This window comes from Cryptomeria japonica, chromosome 10 (assembly GCF_030272615.1).
Source record: "Cryptomeria japonica chromosome 10, Sugi_1.0, whole genome shotgun sequence".
Lineage (NCBI taxonomy): Eukaryota > Viridiplantae > Streptophyta > Pinopsida > Cupressales > Cupressaceae > Cryptomeria > Cryptomeria japonica.
In genome coordinates, this window is record NC_081414.1 from 787,738,522 (window position 1) to 787,763,051 (window position 24,530).

Sequence of the window (24,530 nt, forward strand, 5' to 3'; positions counted from 1 at the left end):
CAAAGAGTCTCATGTTATGTTTGTAATAAGGAGAGAGGGAGAGATCGAGAGGTGAAGATCGAGAGCAACAGAGAGAGGGGGTAAGGAGATGGATTTAGTGATAAAGAGATAAATATATAGAGGGAGAAATGGGGAGAATTAGAGAGGAAGAGATAGAGAGATAGCGATATATATATATATATAGGTAGAGAGAGAGAGAGAGAGAGAGAGAGAGAGAGAGAGAGAGAGAGAGAGAGAGAGAGAGAGAGATAATGAGTTATAGATATAGAGGTCTAGGAAGAGGGAAAGGTGGGAGAGAGGAGAGAGATATATTGATTGAGAGAGTGGGACATGTCTAGAGATAGAGGGGGAGAGAGGAAATTGGTGGTAGAGATGAAGATAGAGAAAGAGAGGGAGAGGTAGAAGAATAAATAGAGAGATGGAGAAAGGTAGATGGAGAGAGAAAGATAAAAAGAGATAGGGAGATATGGAGGGATAGATAGAGAGGAAGAGATAAAGACATATAGAAGAAGAGGGAGAGGGAGAGATAGAGAGCTCATATAGATAGTGAAATAGAGCGATATCTAGAAACTAGATATAAGGAGATATAGAGAGGGGAGAGAAACTACTATCCAACCCTTAGGATGCACCCAAATATTATTATCCTTCATACTTTATTAATATATTGTAATATATGTTTGGTACATCCTAAGGGATGTATAACCATTTTCACGGGGGAGAGGGAGAGAGAGATAAAGAAAAGTACAAAGAGACAAATAGAGATGCAAAGAGGGGGAGAGAAAGAGAAACGGATAGAGATATATAAGAAAGGAAAGAGATACATTGGAAGAGAAAGGGAGAGATAAATTGACTTTTGACAAGTAATTTTGTGTCAATAATTTAAGAATAACTTGTCCTTAAGGAGCTAAGCTCAAGGTCCCATGTCATTTGATTAAGTATATCATAATTCACCTTTAAGACCTCTTCAATGTACCCATTCCACACTTTTACTAAAAACTATTGAACAACTAAAATAATTAAAATAAATTTCAAACTTTAATACTAAAAACTATTAAACTATTAAATAAAAAATCACTTTTAAATTTATCATTTTTTTAATTTTTAAGTGTTATTTGTAAATTCATAAAAATACATAAAATAAATTTCAATCTTTTTAATATATAAAATTTTTGTTTTCTATTTTAATACTAATTATTATTATACAATTACATTTACAAATATTTTATATTCATCAATTTTTTTTAATATATATAATTAAAGCAAATCAATCAAGAGTTAGTGTTCCTAGAGTAATAATGTCTAAAGGTGGAGAATGATGAGAGTGCATTGAAAATAATTATCTAAAGATCAATGATCATAAGATATTATTTTGAATCGATCCTAATAGACATATAATAATATTTTAAATAAACTTACTAATTACATTATATAAAATATAATAAATATAAATAAATATAAATATAATATTATTTTAAAATATATTATATAAACCGTAGGACATATGAACTTGAAGAATTTTCATATTCTCTCCCTAACTTATATATTAATATCAAAAGGCACTTGGTTTAATGTATGTTGTATCTCTAACTTTTTACAATAAAAAAGTTTACACACTAATATCTTGTTAAATATTTATTGTTTCAAAAAGAAGTGGAACTAGATGGGTTTCAAATCGTGACCGAACGATTAATCCCCACCCGAGCTTATATGCAATAAATATCTGTCAATTTACCATTGACCAAGTGACAGGCAATATTCAACTAGATTACCAATATACTAATTAGCTTCTATCCTACCTAAATTGTGCAATGGATAAGTTTTTCAGTGACTTAAATTTCATCCTAAAACATGTGTTTGTAAAGTGTAAATCAAGCTCGGTGGATCATTTTTTTCACAGTTTGGTTTTATAGCAAAGTCTCCTATCGTTGCACCCAATTTTTGCATACATTCATTCCACTTTTTTCAACCAAACAATCCAACTGGAGTGATAGATAGATAGAACTAAGAGATTCTTTAAAGAGAGCAACTTACCATAGGCTTCACCATTTTTGACAATGTTCATTACAAGATCATTAACTTGGATAATGGTTGTTGCATCCTGTTTTTCAGAGAGTTCAGTCAGAGATGAGCTTAAATCCGTGTTTTATGAGCCAACTATCGAGTTCACAAGCTTGAAACATCCTCCTTTATTTATACAATTTATGGAAGATCTTAAAGCACGAGTACATCCCAAACGTAGAATGTTAAATACAGTGAATTTCATTGCCCTGTGATTGTAAAGCCTCTGTCATGTTACATGGTAATAACGAGTTAATTCTTGTCTGTGAAACAATACACATTTGTTCGGTTTTCAATGGGAAGAAAGTTGAAGATTCACGAATTTGAAACTTACTGTTATGTATTCATCTAATTTGGAGAGTAGCAGATCGGCGAACTCCTCTAGATCAGTGTGGTTGTTAAAGAAACAGCAGAGAAACCAGGTGATGCAGGAGCATCGTGCCGGACCATGGAAAATGGGAGCATCCAAAAGACGGTATGGACAACCATTAGAAGTTATGTGAAAGTCATTCTATAGCAGTTGGAAATCCATGGTAACTGATACCAAAGGGAGAGTAATAGAAAAACTTGAGAAATGATAAATGAAGTGTAATGAAATTGAATGTGAAATGGGAGAGGTATGTTGGTTTTAGAAGGTATTAATTGGCAAAGTTAGAAAGTGGAGAATAAAATGAAGAAAACATAAGATGCCAGTCAATGAACATGCAAGGGTTGAACAAATGGGAAGAATAATAGTCACGTAAGGGAAAAACAATTAATAACTTGATTTAGGTTGCAGTTAAGGAATTGATGTGTATGTGCCAAGAGAGGTAGCAGGCAATAAAATTAGTAATGGAAAAAGAATATGGGAGGCAATCATGGTGTAGAATAAATGAGACTACAGAGAGGTGAGGAAAGAGCCTTCGAAGTGTGTGCAATGGTATATTTAAGCTAGTAGGTAGAGAGGCAATAAAACGATGAGAGTGAACAAGAGGAGTAGAGGCATTGAAGGGTGTCTCAAATTAATGAGTAAGTTCGTTAAGGAAAGGAAGGGATGAGGAGATGAGTGCAGGTTGAAGAGGGGAATAGAGGCTGTATAAGGAAGAGAATAAGCTAGCGCTGAAGGAGGTGAACAGTGTGTATAGATAAAAGAAAGACTTAAACATCAAACAGGGAAAGACCAGTGACTACGCAAGAGACAAAAGACCAAGTTTTCAGTTCAGATTAATAATGAAGAGAGAAAAGGAAGATGGCATGGAGTGTGACAATAAATCCTGATATGGGATACACAATTTTTTCATGCGAAGTGAATGTGAGGCTGTAAAGGTCAAGATTGGTTTTGCTAAGTGCAGGTTTACGTAACTTGTTTTTAATGTAATTGTTTTCTTCTTAGATTTTAATAAAATCTATGAGTTTTAAACGCTTCTCTTTAGTTTACATTGTGTATGGATGTGAGATTTTGATAAGGTACAGGAAAAGGAGAGGTTTGTTCTCCGCATCAGTCGTATCAGAGCTAGAAGATTCTGAGCATGCAAACAAATTCGTCGAAGTGAGGCAGTTTGCGCCAGGACCTAAGGGTTGGATTGTGTGAGAGACTTGTTGCATATGTACATGCAACTTGAAAGAAGAATATTCTAGAGGGTTTGAAGAGTTGAGGCTCCTGCAGGTGTAAATAGATTGCCAAATGTGAGGTAGTTTACATGTATGAGATTGAGGGTTTGAAGATTTGAGTAGAAAAGAGAAGATTGAGGTAGAGTAAGTATTTCCTATTACATAATAAGGGAATAGATGTGAGACGAAGAGTCTAGATTTTGGACTTATAAGAGAGAATCAATTTTTGTAGACTTCATAATCAAATAATAGAGATAAGAAAAATAGCATGTATGATTGATGAGATAGAAGAAACAATGGAAGGGACTTTTGGAATTTTGATTAAAAGGCATAGTGATGTTGGAAAAGAGGAGGAGAAGATCGATGAAAAGAATAAGATTGCAAATATGAAGGTAATGAAGGAACTCATGAATAGAGTGTCCATGTTGAATGAGCCAATCAAAAATAAGAATAGAATTTTGGAGTTTAGTTTAGAAGAAACTAGAGAGGGAAGTGAGAGTTATCTTGAAAAGGTGATAACATCAAGTGTTGTGGATTTGAGCAGTGTGGTGGAGAGTGATATTGACATCATACTTAGTCATGGGTTTGAAGATGAAGATGTGATTGAAGAAGTGCCTAAAGAAGGTAAAGGTATAGAAGACACAACAGTTTTTGTGACAAGCGAAGAAGATACTCAAGATGTGGAAGCTAAGATTATGCACTTTGAGGGGCCCTTGCTTGATGAGCAGATTATTTATGATGAGGATGTCATCTTGAAAGAGGAGATTAGAAAAATCAATAGCTTCTTGGAAGGTGAACTTGAGAAGAAGGAAGATATTGGAGTAAAAGAGGAACATGTTGGTTTTGCTAAAGCTAACCGAGAAGAAGTTGAAAATGATGATTCATTGATGTGTATTGAAGCAATTGATAGAGAAAGCGATGAATTGATCCCAAGTGGGACAAAAGTTGCCACAAAAGGTGAGGTTGAATCAAATATTATTGATTTCTTTCATGTGAATGAGAGTAAAAGGGTAGAGGACATAATTACAGTAGTTGATCAATTTGTTGAAGTCAAATTTGAGAAACTTGATGAGGAGGTATTTTTAAAAAAGATTTGTAATAAAGAATTTGAGATAGATTTTTGTGTTAAAGTGAGTGAAAAGGAGGATAGCGAAATGACAAGGTGAAATAGAAATGTTGCATGTTTGTGTGTGGAAGTTGTGAAAGATTGTGTCGGTGAAACTTGGTGGAGGTGGTGGGTTCGGGGTTGACTGAAATCCACATAAGAGAGGAAGAGTGGAGAGGATATTTGGTGGGGGAAGTTGGTTTATGGTGGGATGGATCCCATGAAGAAGAAGAAGAAGAGAGAAGAGAGGAATTCATGGAGGAGGATAGGACACAGTGAATACCAATCCATGAGGGGAGTAAAGAGTGATAAGAAAAATTGTGGGAGGAGATGACAGTTGTTCCAATGAGATGTTGGAAGAAGAGAAAAAGGAAATAGTTTCATGTGCAATTGTCACAATGATGGAGTTCGTTGCAGATTGTTCACAATCTCAAAGGATGATTATATCACTCAACTCCACTTTTGAGGGCCTGTGCTCATAAAATTTTCACTGGGTGCATCTAATGCAGGAGCATCATGCATGACCATGAAAAATGGGAGAATCCGAAAGAGGATATGGACAATCATCAGAAATTATGTGAAAAGTTATTTTGTAGTAGTTGGAAATGCATACTAAGTGATACCAAAGGGAGAGTAATAGAAAACTTTGAAGAATGATAAATGAAGTGTAATGGAATTGAATGTGAGATGGGAGAGGTATGTTGGTGTTAGAAGGTATTAATTGGCAAAGTCAGAAAGTGGGAAAGTGAAGAATCAAATGAAGACATGATGATGCTAGCCAAAGAACATTGAAGGGTTGAACAAATAGGAAGAATGATAGCCACGTAAGGGAAGAACAATTAATAACTTGGTTTAGGTTGCAGTTAAGGAATTTGTTTATAGGTGCCCAGAGAGGTAGCAAGAAATAGAATTAGTAATGGAAAAAGAATGTGGGAGGCACTCATTGTGTAGAATAAATTAGACCGTAAAGAGCTAAGTAAACAACCTTGGAAGTGTGTTCAATTGTAGTTTTAAGCTAGTAGGTAGAGAGGCAATAAAAAGATGAGAGTGAACAAGAGGAGTAGAGGTGTTGAAGGGTGTCTTGAATTGATGATTAAGTGCATTAAGGAAAGGAAGAGAACAACTAGTTTGAAGAAGGTGAATAGAGTGTAGAGATAAAAGAAAGACTTAAACATCAAACAGGGAAAGACGTGTGACTATGCAAGGGACAAAAGACCAAGTTTTCAATTGATATTAATAACAAAGAGAGCAAAGGAAGATGGTATGGAGTGTGATAATAAATCCTGATATGGGATACACAATATTTTGATGTGAAATGAATGTGAGGCTATGAAGGTTAAGATTGGTTTTGCTAAGTGTAGGTTTATGTAACTTGTTTTGGATGTAATTGTTTTCTTTTTAGATTTTAAGAAAATCTATGAATTTTGAATGCTTCTCTTTAGTTTTCATTGTGTATGGATATGATTTTTTGACAAGGTATAGGCAAAGGGGAGGTTTGTTCTCTGCATCAACAAGGAATGTCGTACGCTCACCTACTGATGTCATTGTTAGTGGAATAGTCATATGTGGAGAAATCTTTCAAAAAAAATGTGTGGAAAGAAGTTGATGTGACACATGAGGCTCTACCACCTGATGATTGTTCTATGAAAAACAAAAGTGGGGCATAAAAAATAGAATGAACATGCGAAAATAGTGATGACAAAAAAGAATCATGATGAACAATAATGGTCATAAATGATTACAAATTGTTGACGATCAAAGTTAGATTGTTAATTTCAAACAAGAGACGCATAGCATCAAGTTCCTTCCTATAGTTATTATTATAGGATAGAATAGTTGTTAATAGTTATTTATCATATATGAATATTACAATTGATTTAACTATAACTATCAAGATTGAAGACCAAAAATTTATGTTATCATCATAAAGGTTTAATGTTAAGATAATAATTGAGAGTTATGGAATAGGAAGTAGAAAGTCTAAAAATTTATTATTTGATAGAGAAAAAAACTTAATATTTACTTGTTGGTAGATAAGATTTCTTAAGATTTTTTGATTTTGTCAAATTAATATTTGCACATAAATTAATATTTACATATTTATAGTGAATAAGATTTTTGTAGATTTTTTTTCTAAATTTTCTGATTTTGTCAAATTATTATTTGCACATAAATTAATATTTACATATTTATAGTTGATGAGATAAGATTTTGTATATTTTTTCTAAATTTTCTAATTTTTATATCTTGTGAGATGAAACACCACATTTAATGTTTAGGGTAAAATAATTACTATACAAAATTGTAGGAACTTTTATTTACATCTACTATAAAACTAAAAAGATAAGGAAAAACAATATAAATATGAATTATTACATTCATTAGTAAGATAATAGTTGCATTTTAAGTGTTGTGAAATTTCAACATTTTGAACATTTGCAATACAAAACATTTTAACTGTTTGATGGAAAACCTTGAAATATACTGTAGTAGATGTAGTTGTTCTTGCACCTATAAGAAATATACAAATTCTTTAGAATAAAAATGAGAATTAGAAGATTGGGAAAAAATATCATGAATAATTTTAGGGGCTTCTTTCTATTACACCATTTGTTATTTCATTGTAATTCTCGGCCTAACAAAAATTATGGTAAATATTAATCAAATTGTGCAATTACATTTAGCAAGCACATGATTGACAAGGTTTAAGGCCAGACAATTGGCCAAGCCAAAATAGGGGGGTCTATAAATAATAATAAAATATTATATCAAACTGCACTTTGCAAGCTAAATGCCCAACAATCTAGCACATTAGCTACAGTGCTTGAAAGTGGAAATAATTAAATTTTCAAGAAATACAAGATTACATATAAAGATAAGGAAAAACACTATAAATATGAATTATTAGATTCATTAGTAAGATAATAGTTGCATTTTAAGTGTTGTGAAATTTCAACATTTTGAACATTTGCAATACAAAATATTTTAACTCTTTGATGGAAAACCTTGAAATATACTGTAGTAGATGTAGATGTTCTTGCACCTGTAAGAAATATACAAATTCTTTAGAATAAAAATGAGAATTAGAATATTGGGAAAAAATATCATGAATAATTTTAGGGGCTTCTTTCTATTACCATTTGTTATTTCATTGTGATTTTGGGCCTAACAGAAATTACGGTAAATATTAATCAAATTGTGCAATTACATTCAACAAGCACATGATTGATAGGGTTTAAGGCTAGCCAATTGGCCAAGCCAAAATAGGGGGGTCTATAAATTATAATAAAATATTATATCAAACTACACTTTGCAAGCTAAATGTCCATCTATCTAGCACATTAGCTACAATGCTTGAAAGTGGAATTAATTAAATTTTCAAGAAATACAAGATTTCAGGCATGATATCTTGAAAAGGGAATGAGACTCAAATAGTTATCATTTTTTACCAAATAAAAAGAGCATAACAGAGAGAAGGGAAAAGTGTTTCACTTTGGAGTCTGTGAATGAGCATTGAATTGGCATTGCTATTCTTAGAAAGGAAGCTTCCCAAGCTCATTAATTGTTGATCCTTAACCACATTAAGCAAAACTAATAAGCATGCAATTATGAAAGAAAATTCAAGATGAACCCTATAGCTCATATTCTTCTCCTCGAAAATACCTTTGAAAGATTTGCCTTTAAATTAAGTCCCACTTTGGCTCTGCATTGATATATTGTTAAAGTTACCAGAGCTCTGTAATGAATTAGGGGTCAATTAATATGAGGTTGCGTGCAAAGAATTTGGCCATGTTCCCATATTTCTTCATAACAAAACACAAACAATTATACAAATATATTGATAAACCTGACAAATTAAGTATGTGGGTTAAAAGGCGAAAACTTATCTTTCTTGCAATCCAAACAAACAGTTAGAATAAAAGGTTGTAGATTATCCTTTTTGCACTATCAAAGATAGAAGAGTGTTGGTTGAAGAATTTGTCCATGAAGAAGCTGAAAAATTGGTGTGACTATCTATTTTGTTGTGAGGTTCTATAACTAAAAATTTATAACTATTTTGTTTTATTGAAATATGTAAAATAATTATGAATTTCAAGAGCCCAGAATATCATGAGTAGTAGACAGTGCTGCCATCAAAAAGATCTTTCAAACCTACAATGAAAGAAGAACAATAATCTTACACAAATCGTGTTGTTGCATTACAATAATCTAATAAGTGGTACATTAAGAAAAAATTACAACTAGCATATGATTTGCAAGAACAAGGTGATATCAAATACTCCTCTTCCAATAAACCAGCTTCACCCAACATAGAAATTGGAGTTGATTCCAAACAAATTCTGTAGATTGGATCAAACTGCTAACCCCCTGTCATTTTCTCTGGATACAGTTGCACCTGAAATAGATTGCTAACCTTATAATACATGGATAATTTTAAAATTTAAAGGTTAATATAAATAAAATTTTAATTTTCTCCAAATACATTCACTGTTTGAAATAAAAATTTGAGTTGTTGCAAAACTCTTCATAGGATTGATGCATGTGCCTGTGATTCAAACTGTTGCACCATGAGCACAACAAAACTAATTGGTAATGGAGCTAGAAGAGGGACATGGGAGTCACTGTCTCAAAAAAACATATCAGCGTATTAAATAAATTGACAAATTTTTAGATAAACCATTTAGAAAGGGTTGTTGCAAAGAACTGGTGGCACCAATTTATAGAGACAACACCCAAAATTCCTCTTCAGATTTCCAACCCGAGTCTTTGTCCTTACAAATTATATAAAAACATTTCTATAAAGCACATTAAAAATACTACAATATTTCATATTAGTAAACCTTTGAGACATATCTCTCAAATAAACTAGAAAACCCCAATATAAACCAGATCTCCAAATTCCTTCCATATAATAGAAGTACTGCAAATCATTCAAACTATTATGATTTATTTTTTGACATGTCAAATGACAAGCATTGGTTATTCAATGCAATGCCAATACTTATTAGCAACAAGAAGTGGGAGCACCAACATAGAGCCAACAAAAAAGGAAATATTCTCATACATCTTTTCTCTTTCTCTCTATGTGTAGTCTTGTTGCAAAGAACTGTCTGTAGTGATGGTCAAATAGAGAGGCGATAGAAAGTACTGAAGGCAAAAGAAATAGAGAGGAACATTTTGGATTTGACAAAAGCTAATTAATATACTGAACAATTGCAAAAAATTGATGTGCATGCATTAAGCAAGAGATGATGTTTCTAGACATTTACTGTAGCATCCATATTTTAAAATTAAATGTGGGAAGTGCATAAATGTACAATTATAATATTTCTATGTATTCAATAGATATACAATTGCCAAAAAAGTATATTAATATGCATTGAAAATACATTCTAACAAACAATATTTTATTTAGGATTTTTTTATCTTATTGAATGAGATAAGATTTTGGTACATATTTGTGGATTTTCAAAGATCATCTATCATAATCACAATTTATTGAGACTTTGGATGGTTCTAAAAAATATTGACTAAATAATTGAGGAAAATAGATTTTTTGCAAGGACTGTTTTCAGAATACACCAATAAGAAAGCAAATAAATAGTATTATTTGAATTCTAAAAAGATATCTAACCTTGTCCATAGCAAATGACAAACAACACAAGACACAAGAAAATTGTTAGTGTTAGTCAATCAAAAACTAATCTAAACAGGCATATCAAAAGAGATACTAAAATCATGCTAATATATCTAACAAATGAAACAAAGATAATAAGGCATCTCCAAATGCCTCTTAGCATGCTCTTAGCTCCTTCTCCCTTGTTCATCTCCTCTCCAAGTTCCAAAATAGTGTAGCTCTCAGTAGCTTTTTGCACTATGGATGCTTATGGAGGATTGAGATTTTAGTATTGTGCTCCAAATGTAAAATGAAAAGCTAAAATACTAAATGCTATTGAAATGATTGATTTTAACCAAAATAACAAAATTTTAGTTTGCTATGCTAAATGCTCTTTAAAATGCCTATAGGTTAAATGCATACAAGTTTTTAGGATCTGGATTATGAAGAAATGGGCTCTATTTATAGGGAAAATGGAGCAATGGATGGTTGAGATTGAGCAATCTCAACAAGGGTTAGGATTGAATGATTTCAAATCCATGTGAGGGCTTTCAACCCAATCCCAGGATGACAAGTGTCAATGTGAGATAGGTTGAGATGAGAGAGAATAAGCATTAAATGCTTGATATGACCTTGGGAGTTAAAGTCAAGGTTAGTTGAATGAATAAACTCTTTATTCAAAGAATAAAGCTTTTATCCAATGGATAAACTCTTGTGCAAATGTAAAAAGGGATAAATATGGTCAAAACAATAAATGTTTTGGGGAGAAAAGTTTGAAATAACCATAAATGGTTATGTAAGAGCCATAAATGGTCATGTAAGAGACATTAGTGGTCTTGGAAGACTTTGGGGGTTAATTTGTTGAACGCACAAAGCATTAAATGCTTTTCAAAAACTTTTAAAGTCTTTGAGAAGTGACTCCATTTTGCTTAGGAATGTGACAATAATTAGGGGATGGATTAGGCTAATTAGGAAGGGGTTAGAAGAATCTAGAAGGGGATTAGATTTTGCAAGTGGATTTGGTGGGTGAGGGAAAATAGGATTTTATTAAAATAAAAATTCATTTATTTCAATAAATGTGTGCAAATTGCATTTGTAGGAAAATGCAAGTGGGGGGAGATAATGATTTAAATAAATGTTTTATTTAATTTATTTAAAAGAAGAAAAGGGGATTTAATTAAATAAATAGATTTTATTTATTTAATTGATTGGAATTTGGTTTAATGAATTAATTAAAATAAATTGAATATTTTATTTAATTAATAGGAGAATGTTTGGAGATGAATTAATTAAATATTAATTTAATTAACTGATGGCTAGTGGATTTTTAATCAAATAAATAGCGAATATTTATTTAATTAAGCTGGACAAATTTGTGTGACTATAGTCTCATTTGAGCATAAATTTTGAAACACTTGGAGATTGAATCTTGGAAAGAGTCAGTAATATAAAAGATAGCCCTCTGAGTCTACTTTCCAAATATGTAATTTATTTTAATACCCACATAATAAAAAATAACTTTTTGAATGGAGTTCTAAAAACTATGTTTTAAAATGGTTGTTTCAGGACCATACCATGCATGTGTACGACCCACACTTTTTGACACAATTAAAAGTATTTTCTCAAACCGTTTTGGGAAATGATTTGTAGCACACTGAAGATTGATGAGCATAATTTTTTGTATTTTTTTTTTAAATATATAATTTTTAATTAATTTTTTAATGACCGTAATTATCTTTTTAAAACTTTGATGTGTACAACCAACATAATTTGACGTAAACTTAACATTTTTTGAATTTTTCTTGTTTTTAAATAGAAAATAATTTTTTGTGGATTGATGACATATAATATTTTTTTCAAAATTCATTAAAATAAAAAAGTTATTAAATTAACAAAATTAGTTAATATTTCATGTTTATGGACCCGATTTAGTATAAATTAAATGAAAAATAGTTAAAATAATCAATTTAAAAAAAAAACTACATATTTAGAATCTAGACAGTATAATCTGAAATGGGTTTTAATTTCATATAAAAATTCTCTAATTAGAGGCACGTAAACTATTTCAGAAGTTCATATTTGTGCTTTCGCTCATGGAGATTTGAATTTGCAGGTCCATGTCTCAGGTGTGGCCATCCTAGGCCTATTCTAGACCTAATCCCAAGGCAAGTGGCAGGTTGTGCAATCAACTTCCACAAAATGGGGGCCCGTTTACGAAACGGGGGTCCCTTGTTTTAAATAACGAGGGCCTGTTCCTAAAATTACCATTATTGTCCAAAAAATGACAAAATGCGCTAGAAAAAAATGGGTAAAATCGGATTTAAAAATGGGGGACCATTTTTTAAAAATGGGACCCCATTTCATTTTCAAGCGGGCCCCCATTTGAGAATAAAATGGGGGCCCGTTTAGTTTCGCCTCGGGCCCCCGTTTCTAAGTGCCCATTTTCCAATGCATAGACTTCTGCCAATTTGTGACCTATTACCTTGCACTTACCCAATTGTATGTTGCAATTTTGAATCCCAACTAATCATTGCCTTGACAAATGTGAAGGCATAACCTAAAGTAGACATTCATTTGTCTAAATCCCCACCAAAATCATAATCACAAAAACCTTGCAAGTATGCCTTTCCCTTTCCAAAACATAAACAAAAATTTGAGGTACCTTTAAGGTATCAGAGAATATACTTGACTGCCTCCCAATGTGTGTTGCCCGGATTAGCCATAAATCTACTCACCACTCCCACTGCATGAGAAATATCCTTTCGAGTGGATACCATAGAGTACATACGACTCCCAACTATAGATTTATATAGGATATTGTCCATAAAATCCTTATCTTCGTTTGTTTTTGGACACAATTGAGAAGACAATTGAAAATGAGAGGCTAAGGGGATGCATAGAGGCTTAGCATCCTCCATACCAAACCTGTCCACTACCTTACGAATGTAGTCTTGTTGAGATAGCTTGAGTTCTCGCTTCTTCCTATCCTGAAGAATGTTCATCCCAAGTATTTTTTTCATTGCCCCTAAATATTTCATGGAAAACTTGGTAGCTAAATTAATCTTAAGTTCACAAACAATCTTCATGCTTGTGCCAGTCACGAGCATGTCATCCACATAAAGGAGAAGTATGAAAAAGTCACCATTAGAAATGATAAGTATGACAAAGTCACCATTAGGGAAACCATACTTGAAATAGAGGATGACATGCTCACTGGGAGGGGGGATAAAACAGAAGGGGGAGAAGAGCTTTGTATGAGATTTGTTAATTTGCATGTATTTCCCTATTGGTGATTATCTCTAGGTGACTATTTAAACACCATGGAGGGGATACATTCCTTCCCATCTGTTGTTTGTGATTGCAGGGTAGAGAACATCTTTTCGCAAAAGACTACATCTTGACTATGGACAACCTTCTGATTAATGGGATCCCATAGTTGAAAACCAAACTGATTTTCACCATAGCGCAAAAAAATACACTTCTGAGATTTGGGATCCAGTTTTTTTGTCTTTCTCTCGAAACATGCACATAGGCTTCACATCCAAATACCCAGATGTGTGAATAATAAATCCTCTTTCCCAGCCACTCTTCTTCTAGAATGCCAAAATACAAGCGAGATGAAGGGCTTTGGTTAATCAAATGGACTATTTTATTGCACGCTTTTGCCCAAAATTATTTTCCTAAACCTGCATTTGAAAGCATACATCATGCCTTTTCCAAAATCGTCCCATTTAACCTCTCCGCTACTCCATTCTCTTGAGGTGCAAACACAATGACTTTAATTCTACAAATACCATTATTAGCAAAAAAATAATCAAATTTTGAGGAGCATAAATCTCCTCCATTATCCATTTTGAGACACTTAATCTTGTGTCAATTATGATTTTCAACAAGGGCTTTGAACAATTTAAATTTTGAGAAAATTTCAAATTTCTTTGAAATCATATAAATCCACACTTTCTATGTAAAAGCATATAGAAAAGTGACAAAATAGTTAGCCCCGCCAATATAAATTACCTCGCTAGGCCTGAAGATGTCAGAATGAATCAACTTCAAAGGTGTACCTTTCTTCTCATTTCTGGTCTTTAAGAAGCTAACCTGATTTTGCTTACCATAAAGGCAATGTTCACAAAAACCCAAATCAACAGCTTTGAGACCCAGGAGTTAATTTTGTGTGAGCATTACATTGAGCCCTTTTTTGCTCATGTGTCCAAGCCTTTGATGCCAAAGGCCCGTTTCGCTATCCTCAACCGCCATCATAGCTCCCACTTCATCACTGCCCTCGAATACATAAAGGCTGCCAATTTTATCACCCTTGGCAATCAACATGGTACCATGGGTTATCTTCCAAGTATCTGGAAGGAAATGAACATGAAGACCTTGTGCAAATAATTGGACATGATGGTATGATGAAAGAATAAGGATCCAGTCAACTACTGAGAGGGGGGGTGGTGAATCAGTAGATAGGAAAACTGATATAAACTTTCACCAATCTTAGAATCAACCTCTCAAAGTAAACTATAAACTGACAAGTTAAACTACTGAACTATAAATGCAATATCACTGTTAAGATAAATCGGTTGACTGTTACAACAGATTAACTATAAACAACTTGAAAATCACATACATCCAAATACTTTACTTACATAAGTAAAACCTCATTTCATATTGGTGCCAGTTAACATAACATATCAAAAGTGGATTAAGCAGCTAAGCAATTCAATAAACATAACCACAAAAACATTCACCACTTGACACAATATTTTTGACATGGAAACCCGAATAGGAAAAACCACAGTGGGGATGAATACCCACAAGTATTCTAAACTCTAATAAAGTTCTCCCTATGAGGAGCCAAGCCTACTAAAGCTTTACAAAAAGTCTTGTTAAGAACATATCATTTTAGGGAGCACCCGGTTAAGGGATTGACTATAATGCCCTATTAGAAGCAATACCCTGTGAGGAGTAACTCGGTAGAGGATTTGAAATCCAAACTAATGGACCAGCTAGTTAGAGGATTTGAATAACACTAAGCTTGTTAGAGCTTACTCGGTTAGGGGATTTTACTACTGTAATTGTTAAAAAACAATAGGGGTTTGTTGATCTGTTTGAATAGCACTATACTTGCTTGTTTAGATCCTTTTCATGTTCCTATCTTCCTTTACACAAACTGTAGATACATCATCCAGTTTGACAACCATACACTCAACTACAACTTTGCCAACTCTGAAACAAAACAACTCATCAACCTTATAAACAAATCAATAGGTCGGTAACACAACAAAAACCTAATTCTCTCATAGAGATTACAAACAAGTCGGTTCAAGTATGACCATTGGATTACATAACAATCTTTGCACATCATTCAAGATAGCCTCGGCCTCTCCTTGATCACTACTTCATCGAACTCAGTAACTCATCACATGGTTTGCATTACATGCAATACACTTGCTCATTCCCAAGATTAAAACCATTATCTCAACATGCCAAAAACACTTGGAAACTCTTCTCATCCAACATGCATACGAGTCATAATCATTACCGCTCATCATCAGATCATAAACCAATACAACAAACTTAATCGGTTAGGCTTTATCAAATCAACCGGTAGGGTTTACTGGTTCAACTCTCCAATACTTAGCAATACCAATTCACTCCACAAACTCACCTACCAGTTACAGTTCCCTTCACTAGCTCTTCCTACCAGTTACAAAACAACATTATAACAACATCATTACTGGTTAATTGACATCAATGACAATATAACATTTCATTAATGCAATCTTCATGCAAATGTCGACAATCTCCCCCTTTGGCATTGATGGCAATACAAATACCACTACCATTGATTGCTATGATTGTGAATAGGAATCCTAGTTTACATTTTACCATGTACTCTCCTTGTCTTGAGCTGGTAGCTGGCTATAGATCTTTTCTCTATCAATCATACAATTCTTCTTCCCCAATAATCACATAGTTCTTCTCCCCCTTTGACAACAATGCCAAAGTGAAAGTAAAACATGCAATGTCAAACTTCACTATTTAGCATCAAGAACCTACAACTTGATGCTCCCCCTGTGGAATAACTCACTCTAAATCAATCCTTCTGTAAAATTCTGCAAGTAGCTCTGAGACTGATTTACTATACATCATGCTGAATTAACCTTATTAAGGGGTACAACCCCTAGCTGAATTCTAAGATACTCAAAAGTAGTCTTAGGCAGAGGTTTAGTAAAGATATGTGCAAGCTTCTACTTGGTAGAAACATGCTCCAATATCACATCTTTACTCTGCACTTTTCCCTCAAGAAATGATACTTCAATTCAATATGCTTGGTTCGTGCATGCAAAACAGGGTTCTTGGAAATATTTATGGCACTTATATTTTACATAAGATCTTTACAGGTTCTGTAAACTTCATCTTGAAACCTTCCAAAATGTGCCTCATCCATATAACCTAGGTACAATTGATATAGGCTGCAACATACTTAGATTCAATAGTAGACTGTGATATACAATGTTGCTTCTTGCTACTCCATGAAACAAGTCCTCCTCCAAGAAAGAATGCTCCACCAGTTGTTCTTTTCCTATCATCAACATTACCTACCCAGTCTGCATCTGTATACACCTTCAAGTCAAAGTTACCTTCATATGGATACCATAATCCATAGTCAACAGTACCTTTCAAATATTTGAATATACTCTTGGCTGCTATTAAATGTGTTTCCTTAGCATTCTTTTGAAATCTAGCAACTAGACCAACTGCATGAGCTATATCTAGTCTTCTCTGAACAACATAGTGTAATTTCCCAATCATTGACCTGTACTCCTTTTCATCAATAGATGTGGCTTCATCTTCTTTAGAAAATTTACATCCTATCACCATTGGTGTCCCAACTAGTTTATAGTCACTCATACCAAATGTCTTTAATACCTCTTTCACATACTTAGACTATATGATGAAAATACCACTCTTCATTTGTTGAATTTGCAAGCCTATGAAATTTTTTATCTCTCCAACTAGAGACATTTCAAACTCACTTTTCATTTCATTTGCAAAGTCATTGCTCATGTCATCATTACCTCAAAATATGATATCATCTACAAACACTTCACTAACCAGTATCTCATCTCCTTTAGATTTGAGATATATGTTGTTGTCTTCACTAGTTCTCTAAACTCCTATCTTCATCAGGTGTGAATCAAGCCTTTCATACCATGCTCGGTGCTTTCTTTAACCCATATAATTCCTTGTGTAACTTACATACCATGTCTTTTTTATCACTCAAAGCATAACCATCTGGCTGCTCAATGTATACTTCTTCTTCCAGTATTCCATTCAAAAATGCTGACTTCACATCCATCTAATATACTTTGAATTCCTTATGTGTTGCAAATGCAAGTCAAGTTCTGACACCTTCCAGTCTAGCAACTGGTGCAAAAATTTCACCATAATCTTCTCCTTCTTCTTGTGCATAACTTTTGCAAACTAATCTAGCTTTGTTTCGAACTACTACACCATCTTCATTCAACTTGTTCCTGAATACCCACTTAGTACCTATCCAATTTTTATTCACCGGTCTGGGTACTAGGTTCCATGAGTTGTCCTTCTCAATTTGATCAAGCTCCTCCTCCATAGCTTTAATCCAATGATCATCTCCAAACGCTTCCTTAGCAGTTCTAGGCTCAATAGTCGAGATCATGCAAGAATTTTCTCTAATTCTTCTTCTAGTTAACACTCCAGCATCCTTATCTCCAATAATCTGGTCAAGATTGTGATTGAGTCTCACATACCTTGGAATAACATGATCATTATCTTTAGGTTCTTCTTCTTCATTCTCATCATCTTCTTTTGACTCTACCTGTTCTGGTTGAATTGGTACAACAGGATTCTCTTTACCAGTTTCAGGCTTCACCGGTTCTGGTTCCAAAAACAAAATGCAAGGATCTTCATCCTTTTTCTCCACACTATTTTCCCCTGAGACTTTAGGATACTCATCCACTCGAACATCAACACTCTCAATGATTCTCTGTGTCTTTTTGTTGTAAAATTTGTAGGCCTTACTCTTGGTGGAGTAACCAAGAAATATACCTTCATCACTTTTAGCCTCAAAATTACTAACATAGTCACCTCTCTTAATAAAAAATTCGTTACTAAATATCTTAAAATAACTAACATTAGGTGATCTACCATACCAGTATTCATAAGGAGTCTTATCCTTACCTCTTTTTACCAAAATCCGGTTCATAGTGTAGACAGTTGTGCTGACAACTTCTCTCCAGAAAGGTTTTGCTACACCTCCTTGTATCAACATCATCCTAGCAGCTTCAAGAATTGACCGGTTTGTTCCTCTCTGCAATACCATTCTATTGTGGTGTCCTTGATGTAGAAAGATGTCGTTTGATACCATTTTCCTCACAATATCTAGTGAATTCTTTAGAAGTAAATTCACCACCTTGATCAGTCCTCAAACACTTTATCTTCTTACCACTCTCCTTTTTAGCTAAGGCCTTGAATGCCTTGAACTTACTAAATGCTTCTGTTTTATCCTTCAAGAATGTGACCCACATCATTGTTGAGAAATCATCAATGAAGATCATAAAATATCTATCACCTTGAATACTTTTAGTCCTTATTGTTCCACAAAGGTCTGTATGAAAAAAATCTAACAGATGTTGTGATGAAAAATATTTTCTCTTGAAAGTTGTGGATGTCATCTTTCCCAACTGACATTCCTTACATAAAGCATTAACCGGTTTGTCCAACTGTGGCAAACCTCTCAGTGTCTTGGACTTACTCACTTTAACAATGTTATCAAAATTTATATGACAAAATCTCCTATGCCAAAGTGAACTATCATCTACTTTAGCAATTAAACAATCGTTGACTTTAGAATTCAGGTGAAACAAGTTACCTTTAGTCTACTTGCCGGTTGCAATCAGTTCACCTTTGCTCCCATATATTTTGCACATACTATTCTTAAACTCCAATGGTTATCCTTTGTCATTGAGTTGAGCAAAACTCAAAAGATTGTGCTTTAGTCCTTCAACCTAGTAGACATCATTTGCACTGCTCTTTCCATTAAGAGAAATAGTTCCTTTACCTTTAACCATGCAAGGTGAGTCATTACCAAATCTCACAACTCTGCCATCAAATTCATGCAAAAAAAGAAATTTTCTCCAGTCACCGGTCATGTGTTGTGAACAATCACTATCAATGATCCAATCATCAGAATTATCCATGAGAGAAACTAAAGCCTTCTGATCAGATGTCTCCTCTTTAATGGCTACAAAGACAATGTCTTCACTAGCATCAACCTCAGATTCTTCATCAGTGATACCACCATCAACTGCAATAAGATAATCTCTTTTGCCTTTTCCCTTGTACTTTTGGAACTTCTCTCGCTTATGCTCATTATCACCATTAGGACAGTTAACTGCAATGTGTCCAGTCTTGTTGCATGCACAACATTTCAAAGGTAATTTACCTATGTATTTACTGGTACCTCCGGGAAACTGCTTGGCCAACAATGCTTCAAGCTCAACTGAATTGTCTTCATCATCAACTTCTTTGCTAGATCTAGATTCATAACCGTGACTGACATATCTACTTTTCCTCATAGATAGGTTAGAGACTAAAGCTCTAAATGCAGACTCAGATTTCTGAACACTACCATCATAACCATTTAATTCAAATGCAGTAAGCTTACCAATGATGGAGTCAAGGGTTACCTTAGTTTTGTCAATTGACTTTAGCTCCTGAATAGCTGCAACTCGGATAGCGTAGACCGGTAGTAGGGTTCTCAACACCTTACTAATCACTGTGGCGTCTTCCACTTTACCACCAGCACTCTTGATCTCACCAACTATCTCTTTTATCCTTTGACCATATTGTTGGATATACTCACCTTTAGCCATCCGCAAGTCATCAAACTTTCCTCTTAGACTCTCTTCCTTGGCAATCTTCACATGTTCATCACCGCTATATATCTCTTGAAGTTTCTTCCATAACTCATATGCAGTCTCCAAACCATGGACATCAACATACTCTGCATCCGACAAAGAACTGATAATAGCCTCCAGTGCTTGATTGTTTTCTTGTTGCTATTTTTTCTGTTCATCAGTCATAATCCCACTAGGTGCAACATATTGAGTATTAACATGTTCCCAGTATTGACTTCCTAGACTCTTAATATAAATTTTCATTCTATCACTCCATATTCGGTAGTTCTCTCTATTAAACTTCAGACCTTCCTTCTTCATCATGTTCTACAAGATCTTTACCTCAAGTTGTTAGGCTTAGACCTTAGAAGACCTGAGATGCTCTAATGCCAATTGATGGTATAATGCAAGAATAAGGATCTGGTCAACTACTAAGAAGGAGGGGTTAATCAGTAGATAGGAAAACTGATATAAACTTTCACCAATCTTAGAATCAACCTCTCAAAGTAAACTATAAAATGACAAGTTAAACCGCTGAACTATAAATGCAATATCACTGTCAAGATAAACCTATTGACTGTTACAACAGATTAACAGTAAACAACTTGAAACTCACATACATCCAAACACTTTACTTACATAAGTAAAACCTCATTTCAGATTGGTGCCAGTTAACATAACATATCACAAGTGGATTAAGTAGTTAAGCAATTCAATAAACATAACCACAAAAACATTCACCACTTGACATAGTATTTTTGACGTGGAAACCCAAATGGGGAAAATCACGGTGGGGATGAATACCCACAAGTAATCTGAACTCTTTCTAGAGTTCGCCCTATGAGGAGCCAAGCTTGTTAAAGCTTTACAAAAAGTCCTATTAAGAACAGATCCTGTTAGGGACCACCCAGTTAAGGGATTGACTATAATGCCCTATTAGAAGCAATACCTTGTGAAGAGTAACCTCAGTAGAGGACTTAAAATCCAAGCTAATGGACCACCTGGTTAGAGGATTTGAATATAACTAAGCTTGTTAGAGCTTACTCGGTTAGGGGATTTTACTGCTGTAATTGTTAGAAAACAATAGGGGTTTGCTGATCTATTTGAATAGCACTACACTTGCTGGTTCAAATCCTTTTCATGCTCCTATCTGCCTTTACACAAACTGCAAATACATCATCCAGCTCGACAACCACACACTCAACTACAACTTTGCCAACTCTGGAACAACAACTCATTGACCTTATAAACAAATCAATAGGCCGGTAACACAAGAAAAACCTAATTCTCTCATAGAGATTACAAACAAGTCGGTTCAAGTATGACCGTTGGATTACATAAAAATCTCTGCACATCATTCAAGATAGCCTCGACCACTCCTTGATCACCGCTTCATCAAACTCAATAACTCATCACGCAGTTTGCATTACATGCAATATTCTTGCTCATTCGCAAGATAAAAACCATTATCTCAATGTGCCAAAAACACTTTGAAACTCTTCTCATCCAACATGCATATGTGTCATAATCATTACCGCTCATCATCATATCATAAACCAATACAACAAACTTAATTAGTTAGGGTTTATCAAATCAACAGGTAGGGTTTACCGGTTCAACTCTCCAATACTTAGCAATACTAGTTCACTCCACAAACTCACCTACCGGTTACATTTCCTTTCACTAGCTCTTCCTACCGGTTACAAAACAACATTATAATTACATCATTACCGGTTAATTGACATCAATCACAACATAACATTTCATTAATGCAATCTTCATACAAATGCCAACAGAGCAACTGAAATCAAATTTCTCCTCAATTTAGGAACATGCCTTGCATCTTTAAGCAACCATTGTTTTCCTCCTTCCAGCGGTAACATAATGTCACCCTTGCCAATAATTTTGCAGGCTTTATTGTCGCCAAGGAAAAAATTTCCAAATTGGCCTTCTTGGTAATACATAAATGCATCCAAGCAAGATGTGGCATGATAGGATGCACCTGAATCAAGCACCCATGAATGTGAAGTAGAGTTTGCAGTTGAAAGGATAAGAATGCTATCATCTTTTTCATATGCGGCATTGGCTTTGCTGTCCCGCACCTTCTCTTGTGCCTTTTGTAATTTCTACAATCCTTTTTCATATGCCTTGATTTTCCACAAAGCTAGTAGTCACTATTTCTACTTCTTGACTTCGATCTTCTTGAAGAGTTTGATCGTTTATAATTGTTATTTCTACCTCTAGTATGGCTCCTTCCTCTATATTTTGGTGCTCACAACTATTAAAGCTTCACTGGTTGAGGAATCTTGATTCTTTCTTCTCATATCTTCAGTGAGAGGAGTAGATGCCACATCATCAAAAACCAACTTGTTTTTGTCAGATACCGAAGTACTAACTACTGTTACAACACCACCCCAGCTGCTCGGTAAAGAACATAACAAAAGAACAGCCTTCTTCTCATCATCTTGTGTCATTCCCACCAAGGTTGCTTGACTGATCAATGTATTAAATTCATTGATATGGTTCGCCATTGCACAACCTTCCTTCATCTTAAGCTTATAAATCTTCTTCATGATAAACACCTTATTTGCAGGCGATGTCATAGCATATATGGCTGTTAATTTATCTCATACTTCTTTGGTTGTTGATTCACTCGTGACGTTGAAAAGGACATTATTTGACAGCGAAAGAAACACCGCTGCTCTTGCCTTTTTGTCAAGAGTTCCCCAGTCTTCATCTGACATTGTAGTCGGCTTCTTCGATTTCCCCTCAAGTGCGAGTGAGAGGTTTTGCTTGATTAGCAAGGATTCCATTTGTACTTTCCACAACCTGAAATTCTGCCCAGAGAATTTCTCCACCTTTGCTTCTTCCACACTTCCGGAATTTCAACCACCAAAATCTCAACCGCGATTTAACCTCTCTCTGATACCAATTGTGAAGATAAACGAATCAAACAATTGCAGACAAATACAGATAAAGAATGTTAAACAGAAAACACATGCACAGCAAATGAAGATTGACACAATTATTTACAGTGGTTCGGCTTAAATGCCTACATCTACGTTAAGAGCCGGGGAAATTTTATTGCCAAAGTCTGTACAGCTTCATTACCTTGGAGTAGCTACGAAGGAGAATATATATAGAAAAATAACCCTTCACATTGGAAGGTCAACAGTCCAACGGAAGGCTGCCGGTTGGGCTTCACTTTCATAACAGTGCTCGTTTCAGTACCAGCGAAAAACAAATCCTGAAAAAAGATACCACAATTAGACATTCTGGCTAAATTATCAGAAATTTTTGAGATCCTTTTTGGGTCATTTAATAGTTACGGTTATCAGGGCTCGAATATCAATGAGACTGAAGTCTTTGCTTATGAAATCAAGCAGGACTTCCACAAAATCCTTCTTGGAGTCATTCCCTTCAAGGCTTTCGCTAGCAGAGGCGAGGCGAACCTTTTCGATATGAACAAATCCACAAAATCATACACCTTTCAAATGCTTGGCCGTCTCCCGGAAAACACCCTGGGGGTCGAGGAATCTCGGAAACGGAGATAGGTCAGACAAATTGGGCTTTCCACCTAGCTTCGCCATCTCCCCGAAGGAATTTTTGAGTCTCGCAGACTCTGGATTGTTGGGATCAAAGACGCTAGTGCTGAAGATCATTTTGCCTAACAAATTTAGAGGGGTGCAGAACACCGTCTGCCCGATATCCACGACCTTTCCCTTGTCCTCATAAAGTAGTCGAACTGTGTGAAATACCTCATCTCTTCTGAGATGTTCCAGAGCTTCCATTCTTTTAGGGCTGAAAAGCTCAACGGTTGAAATGCGTCTGAGATTGCGCCACTGAGCTCTGTATTCTCCCCAAATTAGGGAAGACTTGTGATGGGAAAGGGATTTGGCGAATTCTACCACCGTCCGCCCCGCTAAGATGTGGTCGTGCGTTTTGAGAACCTCCATGGCCATGGCAGAAGTGGAGACGACCAGCGTTGTTTTCACGCGCAGGTGGAATGTCATCAATGGACCGTGTTTGAGAGAGACTGGTGAGGCCTCTTTCCCAGCTGAAAGAGGTTTCCCACAAGAGGCCAAGCAGGAGGTCCAGGAGGCAGAGGAAACCCTGTCCTCCTCTGTCTTCTCGATAGAAGAAGAATAAAATTGAACCGGCGGTAAGGAGCACAGGATACCATGAAAGCGGTGAAGTATCCATACAAACTGCAGAACGT

General features: G+C 34.8%; 1 protein-coding gene across 1 annotated transcript; it reads right to left on the reverse strand.

Moving 5' to 3' along the window:
- Positions 1-23,790: 23,790 nt before the first annotated feature.
- On the reverse strand, positions 23,791-24,273 carry LOC131859255 (corytuberine synthase-like). Its single transcript, XM_059212846.1, has one exon. It carries the CDS (start codon positions 24,271-24,273, stop codon positions 23,791-23,793), a length of 483 nt encoding a protein of 160 aa, XP_059068829.1.
- Positions 24,274-24,530: the final 257 nt, after the last annotated feature.